At 43.2% G+C, this 12620-nt stretch overlaps 1 protein-coding gene across 8 annotated transcripts in view; it reads left to right on the top strand.

Moving 5' to 3' along the window:
• The window catches only part of LOC111967598 (LIM and calponin homology domains-containing protein 1), a 57526-nt gene that overhangs the window by 31301 nt on the left and 13605 nt on the right, over nt 1–12620 (top strand). For 7 of the 8 annotated variants that reach the window (XM_023992758.2, XM_023992757.2, XM_023992756.2 and 4 more), the window contains 7 exons: nt 1343–1381; nt 6386–6512; nt 6616–6776; nt 9311–9797; nt 10936–11271; nt 11810–11924; nt 12220–12350. In XM_023992758.2, coding sequence (XP_023848526.1) covers nt 1343–1381; nt 6386–6512; nt 6616–6776; nt 9311–9797; nt 10936–11271; nt 11810–11924; nt 12220–12350 — 1396 coding nt within the window. The remainder of the gene's footprint in view (nt 1–1342; nt 1382–6385; nt 6513–6615; nt 6777–9310; nt 9798–10935; nt 11272–11809; nt 11925–12219; nt 12351–12620) is intronic. The other variant, XM_023992759.2, reaches the window with a different exon arrangement.

Genomic DNA, 12620 nt, shown 5'->3' with positions numbered 1-12620 from the left:
CTCTGTTGTCTAAGAGAGGAGCATCACACCTTAATGGCCATAACTTATTGGGTTTCTCCCGGCCTACACGGATCAGATACTGGGAACTACATTACCCATGATCTTTCAGAAGACATTTAGAAATCCTGCTTCATACGCATGCGGCCGTGACCCCGAGCAGTGATGCACACCTCTGGATGGCATATGTGAAGATTGCATGACCTTTCGCAAGTGGCAGAATTAGATCATTTCAGTTGCTTTGACCCGAGCAGGCTAAGGAAAGAGTTTAAAGTCTGAATGAAGTGTGTTGCTTTTGGATGCATGGACACTAATACTTTCTTTTTAGTATTTGATTTGTTCATTCGGGTTTTTATATTTTTGAGCATGTGAGCAAGATATGACGGTGACCTGTCATAGATGTGACCTTTTAATAACCTTGCATGATGACCTTTGACGTTGACCTTTTCCAATACACACTGTTTGAAGCAACTCCCTCAAAAATGAGTAGTAGAAAATATGTCTATTTTTTTCGCTCTCTGTATGGCAGACATGACAAATATATGACAAATGCATACAGCCCATTAAACAATATATTTGCTTTCCATTTCATAAGACCTCTCTTCACTGGGTCTCCTGCTTTCTTGTGGCCAGTCTTAATAGGACCACAAGCCACATTTTCACTCACACCCTTCCCAACATCAGAAATCCAGCTTTAAAAGCTCTCTGTGACCATAGAAGTTAATCCCAAACCCGGTTAGCCCAAACCGCCTATTTTGGGTATCGTGGTCGCAAAAGTTTACAAACCCCAGCTTTGAAGATGGGTTATGAGCAAGCTAATAAAAGATGCATGCTTTTATTGATAGTTTTGTTTTAGACTGCGCCATGAGATCATTTCCATCTGCGCCACACAATATGCTGTAGAGGCCTATATTAGTGCAGTGAATTCAGTGGTTTTTCTCCCAAGTACTCAGCTGGCTGTATTTTTGGCTAGAGCACCACCTTGTGTTCAAATGGACACTTTTTATAAACTTGGCTCTGCAGATCCTGTTGTCTTAAATGTTTTGCCATTTAAGACAGCAATTACTGACTTTTAAATAATATTAAACCTACAGTATCTCATTAAGCATGCATGCCTGTTTACTAAGAACTCATACTGTTGTCAACGGTAACCCATACAGTACATTAAGCCTAAAGTTGTTTTCAACACGCCCCCTATATTCCATCACACTTTTTTACTATTCTCATGTCTGTATATATTGCATTGTGTAGTTGTGGGCTCATATCTGTATATATTGCATTGTGTTGTAATTGTGTGTTTGTTCATTAGTGTTTGTGCTCTTTCTCCATGTCTCTGCTTTCGTAGATTCAGTCACAGAGCTGCTAGTATATCAGATGACCCAGAGTAAGTGGTTCTTTGTTACCCATCGGACGCACATCCCTGCCCTGCTAAACCACACCTGCTTAGTATGCACAGATCCCTAAAGCACAACCTCTAGACATTTCTAGTAGATCTGTAAGGAGCTGATAGGTTTAAGCAATATGGTGGAAACTCTGGCCTTACTGGACTTGTAACCATATTACACCCATCCTATCCGTTCAGATATACGAGAAGTGGAGAGGGACTAGCGGTTGACTTTCAAATGTGTTTCTAACCAGCTTCTGTTATCTGCATGTCTCACACTCGCACACACACAAAAGCAAACGTTGGAACTCAAGACGTGCCTCACCGAGTCACTTTGTCTCTTCTATCCTTCAAGGGTCTAATGTGGAATGGGATGTACCTATATCGCTCCCCTGTGTCTTGTGGAGCGCTCATAGTCTCGTAAACCCGACCCTAGGCAACAGCAGTGACAAGGGTCTGGTTTCAGTGACGGACTCTTTTGGCAACTTCGCTAAGGGTAAAAAAAAAAGACAGACAACTTCAGACAGACAACTCTCCCCCAAAAAATCACAAAGCAGACATGCCAGAACATTGCGATTTGAAACCAAAGTTTGCAGGCAAAACCTTTGCAGTGGATTTAGTTAAGGTAGTTGATGCAAACTAGTCACTTGTGAAATGCACTCATTAAAAACAACCTCCTTGATCTCCATCTTGCTAGTTACTATTTTGTATTTTATTCAAGTGGGTAAGGTAGTGACATAGGCAGAGGACGTAGTTCCTCTATGCCAAACTGACGTTCTGTTACGTACAGACGTGTGAAGCGGGGAACATTAGGAAATGGTGGGAGGCAACATGGATGTCTAGAGAGACTAGAGAGGTCACCATATGATGCATGTCGCATACACTCACACATAAGGACAGGGACCATCACTGTAACGCCACTCTATGAGGATCTCACTGTGGTTCTCAAAATAAGACCTGGGTCAAATACTTGCAGAGTATGACTTTGATGCTCTGTGCTGTTCTGTTGTATAGATAAGCTTCTATATATACAGTGAGCTCCAAAAGTATTGGGGAAGTGAACATTTGTGTTGTTGTTTTGTCTCTGTATCCAGCACTTTGGATTTGAAATGATACAATGAAACTGCAGCACTTTCTTTTTGTACATAGCTCCCCCATTTTAGGGGACCAAAAGTATTGGGACAAATTCACTTATGTGCATTAAAGTAGTAAAAAGTTAGGTATTTGGTCCCATATTCGCAATGACTATATATGTAGCTTGTGACTCTACAAATGTGTTAGATGCATTTGCTGTTTGTTTTGGTTGTGTTTCAACCAAAACAAAGGGAATTTATCCCAATACTTTGTACAAAAAGTGCTGTAATTTCTATATGGTTCAACCGATATGGATTTTAAAAAATTGCCTCAAATTAAAGATTCACTATGCAGGAATCGCTCCGCCATTTCCTGGTTGCTAAAATTCTAATAGTTTGCCTGATTTTAGTTTATGTGAGAGAACAAGCAAGTATAGTGTAGATAATCATTGTAACATCTAAACCGCTGGGCAATAGTTTATTTTCCATAACCAAAAATATTGTATTCAAATCAAATTGTATTGGTCACATACACATATTTAGCAGATGCTCCAACAGTGCAGTAGTATCTAACAGTTCACAACAATACACACTAATCTAAAAGTAAAATAATGGAATGAAGAAAAATATAAATATTAGATCGAGCAATGTCGGAGTGGCTTTGACTAAAATACATTACAATAGAATACAGTATATACATATGAGATGAGTAAAGCAGTATGTAAACATTATTTAAACATTATTAAAGTGACAAGTGTTCCATTATTAAAGTGGCCAGTGATTCCAAGTCTATGCATATAGGGCAGCAGCCTCTAAGGTGCAGGGTTAAGTAACCGGTGGGAGCCGGCTAGTGATGGCTATTTAACAGTCTGATGGCCTTGAGATAAAAGCTGTTTTTCAGTCTCTCTGTCCCAGCTTTGAATCACCTGTACTGACCTCGCCTTCTGGATGATAGCGGGGTGAACAGGCCATGACTAGGGTAGATGATGTCCTTGATGATCTTTTTGGCCTTCCTGTGACATGGGGTGGCAGGTAGTTTTCCCCCGGTGTTGAGTTGAGCATACCGCACCACCCTCTGGAGAGCCCTGCGGTTGCAGGCGGTGCAGTTGCCGTTCCAGGCAGTGATACAGCCTGACAGGATGCTCTCAATTGTGCATCTGTAAAAGTTTGTGAGGGTTTTAGTGGCCAAGCCAAATTTCTTCAGCCTCCTGAGGTTGAAGAGGCGCTGTTGCGTCTTCTTCCCTACACTGTCTGTGTGGGTGGACCATTTCAGATCGTCAGTGATGTGTACGCAGAGGAACTTGAGGCTTTCCACCTTCTCCACTGCAGTCCTGTCGATGTGGATAGCGGTGTGCTCCCTCTGATGTTTCCTGAAGCCCGCGATCAGCTCCTTTATTTTGTTGACGTTGAGGGAGAAGTTGTTTTCCTGGCACCACACTCCCAGGGCCCTCATCTCCTCCCTGTAGGCTGTCTCGTCATTGTTGCTAATCAAGCCTACTACTTTTGTGTTGTCTGCAAACTTGATGAGTGGCCACGCAGTCATGGGTGAACAGGGAGTACAGGAGGGGGCTGAGCATGCACCTTTGTGGGGTCCCTGTGTTGAGGATTAGCGAAGTGGAGGTGTTGTTTTCTACCTTCACCACCTGGGGGTGGCCCGTCAGGAAGTCCAGGACCCTGTTGCACAGGGCGGGGTTCAGACCCAGGGCCTCGAGCTTAATGATGAACTTGGAGGGTACTATAGCATTGATTGCTGAGCTATAGTCAACGAACAGCATTCTTACATATGTATTCCTTTTGTCCAGATAGGATAGGGCGGTGTGCAGTGCGATGACGATTGCATAGTCTGTGGATCTATTGGGGCGATAAGCAAATTGAAGTGGGTCTAGGGTGTCAGGTAAGGTACAGGTGATATGATCCTTAACTAGCCTCTCAGCACTTCATGATGACAGAAGTGAGTGATAAGAGGCGATAGTCATTTAGTTCAGTTACCTTTGCTTTCTTGCGACAGGAACAATGGTGGACATCTTGAAGCAAGTGGGGACAGCAGACTGGGATAGGGAGATATCGAATATGTCCGTAAACACTCCAGCCAGCTGGTCTGCGCATGCTCTGAGGACGCGGCTAGGGATGCCGTCTGCAGCCTTACTCACGTCAGCCACGTCAGTCACTCACGTCAGCCACGGAGAAGGAGAGCCCACAGTCCTTGGCAACTCCACTTTGTCTCTGTACTGACGTTTTGCCTGTTTGATTGCCTTACGGAGGGAATAACCACACTGTTTGTATTCGTCCATATTCCCAGTCACCTTGCCATGGTTAAATGCAGTGGTTCGCACTTTTTTTTTAAATCTCCTTTTTTAAACACTTCCTGATGAACTCAGTCACTGTATCCGTGTATTCATCAATGATATTCTCAGAGGCTACCCGGAACATATCCCAATCCGCGTGATCAAAACAATCATTGAAGCATGGATTCCGATTGGTCAGACCAGCGTTGAATAGACCTTAGCACGGGTACTTCCTGTTTGACTTTCTGCCTATAGGAAGGGTGAGGCAAAATGGAGTCGTGATCAGATTTGCCTAAGGGAGGGCGGGGGAGGGCCTTGTAAGAATTTCAAAAAGTTGAGTAGCGGTGGTCCAATGTTTTCCCAGCGCGAGTACTACAGTCAATGTGTTGGTAGAACTTCGGTAGTGTTTTCCTCAGATTTGCTATGCTAAAATCCCCAGCTACAATAAATGCTGCCTCAGGATATGTGGTTTCCAGTTTGCATAAAGTCCAGTGTAGTTCTTTGAGGGCCATCGAAGGTATCGGCTTGAAGGGGAATATATATTTTCAGCTGTTTGATGCTGGTGTACAAAAACAAAAGTAAAAGACCCCAAAAAATTATAATTTAAGCTGCAATTTGAAACTTTTTGGGCCAAATTCACATAGAAATATGACTTATAGATCTGTCATTCTCATTGATAGCAAGTCTAAGAAGTGGTAGATCAGTTCTATGTGGGCTATTTCTATGCTTCCCGTTCTTATGTTTCATTTTTGCATTTTTAACATTCAGTTTTGCACACCAGCTTCAAACAGCTTAAAATACAATATTTTTGGATATGGAAAATATATTTCACAGTGGTTTAGATGGTACAATGATTCTCTACACTATACTTGCTTGTTTTGTCACATAAAAAAACTGAAATTAGGCGAACCAGTAGAATTTTAGCAACCAGGAAAAATGCTAGAGCTAGTTCTGCATAGTGCACATAGAACATATCTACAGCTTCTTAGACTTTCTTTCAATGAGAATGACAGATCTATAACACACATTTCTTTGTGAATTTGGCCGGGTAGCCCCAAAAAGTTGCATATTGCAGCTTTAAAGCTGACAGTCTGCACTTTAACCTCATAGATATTGTATCATTTCAAATCCAAAGGGCTGGAGTACAGAGCCAAAACAACAACAAATGTGTCCCAATACTTTTGGAACTCACTGTTTGACCTTTTGATAGCATGTTGCTTACTTGTGGTTGTAATCTGCCTTTATTAACATTATCTCTGGTGCCTTCTGTTTTGCGTGGTTCACAGTATAATACAAACGAATGTATACAGAACAATAATATCCTATAATATAATATTTGTGGTAGTGCAATGAGATGTATTGTCAGAGTAATAATGAGTTCCTTTTGGGTTTTGTTTATTTACATTTGAGCGGACCACTTCAGTACCTATAGAAGTTGTATCCGTAAAGCGTTTGACCATCCAACCTGTTTGACCTCGACCTTTCCTGGCTGAACTACGACAACTCCAGAGCTCCAGAAAACATCTTATGTGCCTGGAAATAAAAATTTATATTTGTCCATACCGTATGCATGACTTTTCTCCCAGTAAATCTCTTTATAACTCCTCCCCCTCTCATGTCTCTTTCCTCTCCTTTCTTTTTCTCAGGAGTGTGAGTATGATTGACATGCGCTGTGAGGAGGACGCCAGCTTGCCGCAACACAGCCAGGGGGGCCACGAGCTCATGCACAACCAGTACAACATGATGAAGGAGGAAGAGGACCACTGGCAGGACGTAAGCACTCACACACAAACACACACACACACACATACTAATACACTTTCACACACTCACTCACACATTCATGCACTCATACATTGACGTGTCTGTGTGTTAGGACCTAGCCCGGTGGAAGAGTCGCAGGAGAAGCGTCTCCCAGGACCTGATCAAGAAGGAGGAGGAGAGGAAGATGATGGAGAAGCTGATGACGGACGAGGGAGGGGCCATTTCTCAGAGGAGGAAGAGTATCAAGACCTACCGGGAGATCGTGGAGGAGAAGTAGGTCACAAGGCCATTTTAGGTCAAACCCTGGTTTCCATATTGTTGGTTGCCTCAATGTACAGTATTGCCCTATACCTACTCTCATGTTTCTTATATCCTAGCCTGTTGTTTCTTATATCCTAGCCTGTTGTTTCTTATATCCTAGCCTGTTGTTTCTTTTATGTATACTGCCTGTTGTTTTTATATCCTACCCTTGATTATCTTAATCCTAGCCTGTTGTTTCTTATATCCTAGCCTGTTGGTTATATATCCTAGCCTGTTGTTTCTAATATCCTAAGCCTGTTGTTTATTATACCTAGCCTGTTTTTCTTATATCCTAGCCTTTGTTTCTTATATCCTAGCCTGATGTTTCTTATATCCTAGCCTGTTGTTTCTGATATATCCTAGGCCTGTGGTTTCTTTTATGTCTAGCCTGTTGTTTATTAATCCTACCCTGTTTGTTTCTTATATCCTAGCCTGTGTTTCTTATATCCTAGCCTGTTGTTTCTATATCCTAGCCTGTTGTTTCATTATATCCTAGCCTGTCTGTTTCTTCTATATCCTAGCCTGTTGTTTCTTATATCCTACCCTGTTGTTTATTATATCCCTGCCTGTTGTTTATTAATATCCTAGCCCTGTTGTTTATTATATCCTACCCTGTTGTTTCTTATATCCTAGCCTTTGTTTCTTATATCCTAGCCTGTTGTTTCTATATATCCTAGCCTGTTGTTTCTTAGTCCTAGCCTGTTGTTTCTTAATCCTAGCCTGTTGTTTTTCTTATATCCTAGCCTGTTTTATTAAATCCTACCTCGTTGTTTATATCCTTAGCCCTGTTGTTTCTTATATCCTAGCTGTTGTTTCTTATATCCTAGCCTGTTGTTTCTTATATCCTACCTGTTGTTTCTTATATATCCTAGCCTGTTGTTTCTTATATGTCTAGCCTGTTGTTTATATATCCTAGCCTGTTGCTTCTTATATCCTAGCCTGTTGTTTTATATCCTAGCCTGTTGTTTCTATCCTACCTTTGTTCATATATAGCCTGTTGTTCTTATATCCTAGCCTGTTGTTTATTCATATCCTACCCTGTTGTTTTTTATATCCTAGCCTGTTGTTTCTTATATCCTACCATGTTGTTTCTTATATCCTAGCCTGTTGTTTCTTATAGTCCTAGCCTGTAGTTTCTTATATCCTAGCCTGTTGTTTTTATATCCTAGCCTGTTGTTCTATTATATCCTAGCCTGTTGTTTTTATATCCCTGGCCTGTTTTCTTATATCCTAGCCCTGTTGTTTCTTATATCCTAGCCTGTTGTTTCTTATATTCCTAGCCTGTTGTTTTTATATCCTAGCCTGTTGTTTCTTATATCCTAGCTTCTGTATTATATCCTAGCCTGTTGTGTTTTATATCCTAGCCTGTTGTTTATTATATCCTAGCCCTGTTGTTTCTTATATCCTAGCCTGTTGTTTCTTATATCCTAGCCTTTGTTTCTTATATCCTAGCCTGTTGTTCTTATATCCTAGCCTTTGTTGTTATGTTTTCTTTTATTCTAGCCTGTTGTTTATTATATCCTACCCTGTTGTTTCTTATATCCTAGCCTATTGTTCTTAATCCTAGCCTGTTGTTTCTTATATCCTAGCCGTTGTTTCTTATTTCCACCCTGTGTTTCTTATATCCTAGCCTGTTGTTTATTATATCCTAGCCTGTTGTTTATTATATCCTAGCCTGTTGTTTTATTATATCTCCCTGTTGTTTCTTATATCCTAGTCTATGTTTCTTATATTCCTAGCCTGTTTGTGTTCTTTATATCCTAGCCTGTTGTTTCTTATATCCTAGCCTGTTGTTTCTTATATCCTAGCCTTTGTTTCTTATATCCTAGCCTGTTGTTATTGATCCTACCTTTGTTTCTTATATCCTAGCCTGTTGTTTCTTATATCCTAGCCTGTTGTTTCTTATATCCTAGCCTGTTGTTTCTTATATCCTACCCTGTTGTTTTTTATATCCTAGCCTTTGTTCTTATATCCTAGCCTGTTGTTTATTATATCCTAGCCGGTGCTTGCTCCTCTTTTATTATCCTAGCCTGTTGTTTCTTATATTCCTAGGCCTGTGTTTCTTATATCCTAGCCTGGTTGTTTCTTAATCTATCCTAGCCTGTTGTTCTTATATCCTAGCCTGTTGTTTATATATCTACCTGTTGTTTCTTAGTATCCTAGCCTGTTGTTTCTTATATCCTAGCCTGTTGTTTCTTATATCCTAGCCTGTTGTTTCTTATATCCTAGCCTGTTGTTTCTTATATCCTAGCCTGATGTTTCTTATATCCTAGCCTGTTGTTTCTTATATCCTAGCCTGTTGTTTCTTATATCCTAGCCTGTTGTTTATTATTTCCTAGCCTGTTGTTTGTTATCGCATCCTGGCTCAACCATTTTTTTATTGCTTTTAACTGCATCAGGGGATCAGTAGCAATGTACAGAAATGTTTCAACAATGATGCTTTCGTCAGTGTATAGCCAGTCACATGGCCCCTGTCTCACCTTGTCCTCCCGTGTCTCCTTCCCTAGGGAACGTCGTGAGAACGAGCTCCGCGAGGCCTACCAGTCGGCCCGCACCCCTGAGGAGGCGGCGTCGGTCCTCCACCGCTACGCCCAGCGCTTCACCATCAGCGAAGCGGTGCTGGAGCGCCTGCAACTGCCCAAGCTGCTGGACAGGAGCGTCTCTGAAGATCCCACCACCGCCACCAGCACACGTCTCCCCCTCACCCCCACCTCCCGTTCTCCCAACTCAACCGGCCCGGAAGAAGATCCAAATGGTCCTCTGAAGTACCTGAGGCAGCAGTCGCTCCCGGCACCCAAGTTTACCGTCACCGTCGAGGCCCAAGTGGCGGGGTTCCCCCAGGGTCAGTCTCATCGCCCCCAGATTCAGTCACGCACTCCTGAACCAAACCCCTCTATCCAGGCTGCCTCGCCTAAATCTGTTCCTTTGCTGACGCCCAAGCCTTACATCCAATCCAAGGGCACGCAGATGCTGGCGGGACACAAGCCAGGCAAGGTGAGGCACAAAATGCAAGCAAATGGAGCAAGGGTTTTATCACTAGTGTATTTTATTATGTGTGAGCCAGGGTTCAAATTACCAGGGTGTTGTGGGGGGTTTTGCACTCCCATGACAAATCAGGGCAGCTTCCAGAAGTGTTATGATACTAACAGATACTAAGATACTAATGTCCCCTGAAGTAGTTTTGTTCAGCCTAGTATTCCCAGGGCACACCGAAATGTATTATGTTAAATGGTCCCTGGTCTTGGCATTTACATTAGAATAGCAGACAGAAACCATGGCGATTGGGTGTCTTGTTTTTAGACAGAAGGATAAGGAATCCCATTTCCTTTTTCTGCGAAGTCGGTTGTGACGTCTCAATTTAGCACAACAGGGTGTTCATTTTCATCCGCGGAGAGCGATTTGCCAAATGGGCCTATTCCAAAGGACGATAACATGTTTTTCGGTTATTACGGGAACAAACTGGGAGCCACTTCTTTCCACTTTAGTGGCTGGAATGTCTTATTTGGAGCCGAGTGGAGCCTCCGCCTGAATGGGGGGGGGGGGGGGGCTCTGTTCCGTATTGACTTAAAAAGTTGACAAGTAGGCCCTCTCAATATGAAGTGGGTCTCCAGGCAGACAAAGAGGGCCACACAGACTGAGGGGGGATTGTGGGTAGTGAGTCCCCCCTCCATTCAACAACCCCCCTGTGCGTCTGGAGTTAGCACTCGGCGCTCCTCACACATACATTACAGCCTTTCATTCAGTCCCAGCGTGTTATCGGGAGCTAGCTGAATAGCTAATAGGCCAGAGTTAACATACATGAGTTATGGTTTTATTTATAACATGGGGCAACTTCTGGTCTGGAGGGTCTGGAATAGAACTGTCTGGTCATATTGCGGTCATTGCTGTGGAATGTGGTATTTAGGGATGTTTCACCCCAGTTGACTGTTCTTGCATTACTGTCTGATGGATACTTTTGGGGTGAGGATGCAGTCACAGTGTCTCTAAAATGGGGTTTTAGTGATTGATTTTTAGATTGAACTGCGTCTTTGTGGAGTGTGCATGTGTTCATGTGTGCCCACATATGTATGCGCGTGCTGTATGTATGTGCATGCATGTTTGTGTTCTTTAAGCCTTAAGTCTGTGCACTCAGGTGGACGGCTTGCTGCGAGTGAACGGCGACATGGGAAACGATGAGGTCACCACTCCAGAGAGCGACGGAAGAACCTCCCCTGTACGGTTCTACCCTTCCACTGCCACGCCTACAGCCTCCTCTGACCCTTCCGACACACCCCCATGTGTGGCCACTCCCCCACCCACACATAGCCCCACCCCCAGGGCGAGCCCATTAACAGCCATGACAACTGTGGCACAGGGTGGCACAAGCACCGCAGTGCCACCTTCTTCAGTGCCAGGAGAAGGTGATGCCCAGGAGAAGAGTAACGCACAGGAGTCCATCCCACCTAGCCGGCCCACCTCACTGCCCTCGGTGAGGCTCCAGTACATGCAGCCAAGCCTGCTTTGTTTCTCTGAAAAAAAAGATATAAGTTTTCAAAAGGGTGGCCATTGGATCCAAGGGTCTGAATAGACCACGTACCGCTAGCAGCATTGTAGCCACAGACTGTTAGCGCCACAGACTGTTAGCGCTAGTTGTCCAGTCTTTGTTTTTGAAGTGTGCAATGAGCATAGAAAGACGGATACATGTAAGGAATTTGCAACACCCTCTAATTTTGAGAAATAAGCATCTTCTTCGCCAGGCAGGCCACTTGATTTCAACATCTTAACAAAGTGAACAGGCACGTTGCTCAAACAGTTGGAGGCGGACAGGAAGGTGTAGTCGTAACAACATAAGTCTTGAAAACTGTCAAGTGAAAACCCACATCTAAACCAGACCTGTGTGTTGTTCTTAGTCTGCATGCAGTCCTAGATAGGATAAAGCAACATTGAGTCAGATAGGTCATGACTTCAACAAAAGGAATGTGGAGGATGCGTTCACAGAGTATTTCTCCCTTTGTGTGTCCCTACAGGAGCTGCAGAGCACAGAGAGCATTGTGGAGGCGGGAGGCAGGTCTGCTGCAGGCCCACCGAAGGATGGGGAGCCCAACACAGCAGCGGCTGCAGTACACTCCTCTCCAGCTACAGGTCTGCTCCTATGGGTTACCTAGAATGCCAGTCTAACCTCTGCTACCCTGACACCTAGTGGTGACAATTTATGTTGTTTTTATAACCCATCCAATCCTTTTGCTATTCAATATTCATGCTAGTCATTTATTACTCATTGTCTGACTTGAAAACGAACACTTTAAGTTATTAAACTATTTATTCAACTTGGTCTTCCTGTGGTTAACGTCACATTATGACCCACTGTCTGGACCTGTACTCTGATGCAGAACCTTGCTCTGATGCAGCTAAACATGTGTCTCTGTTTCGTTGAAAGAGTCACAACACGCTACCAAGGAACAAACAGAAGTGTGTACGAATGCCACAGCGACCAGACCGAATGCCACAGTCCCCTGTCCTGTTCAATCAGAGCACGCAACACAGCAAGCTCAGCCAATGACTGCACAGGTGAGATCACCTACCAACTAATCAATGGCCCCAATGCTCCAAATAGTCAATAATTTGTGCCCTGATTTACCTCAAGCACACTCTTAGACATAAAGGAGCCTGGGAGAACCTTTTGGGATTCTAAAAAGGGTCTTCGAGAAACTCTGTGTAAATGTTCAAACCTGAATAATTTTGTGATGGGAGGGGTTCAATCGAGTACCACAGTATGAGTCATAATACCCATAAAACCTAGCAGTCAAAAGGGAAATGGTTCCAATCGTTTTTTTCCAC

The sequence above is a fragment of the Salvelinus sp. IW2-2015 genome, linkage group LG8, assembly GCF_002910315.2.
Source record: "Salvelinus sp. IW2-2015 linkage group LG8, ASM291031v2, whole genome shotgun sequence".
NCBI lineage: Eukaryota > Metazoa > Chordata > Actinopteri > Salmoniformes > Salmonidae > Salvelinus > Salvelinus sp. IW2-2015.
This window is presented reverse-complemented; position numbering and strand designations above follow the sequence as displayed.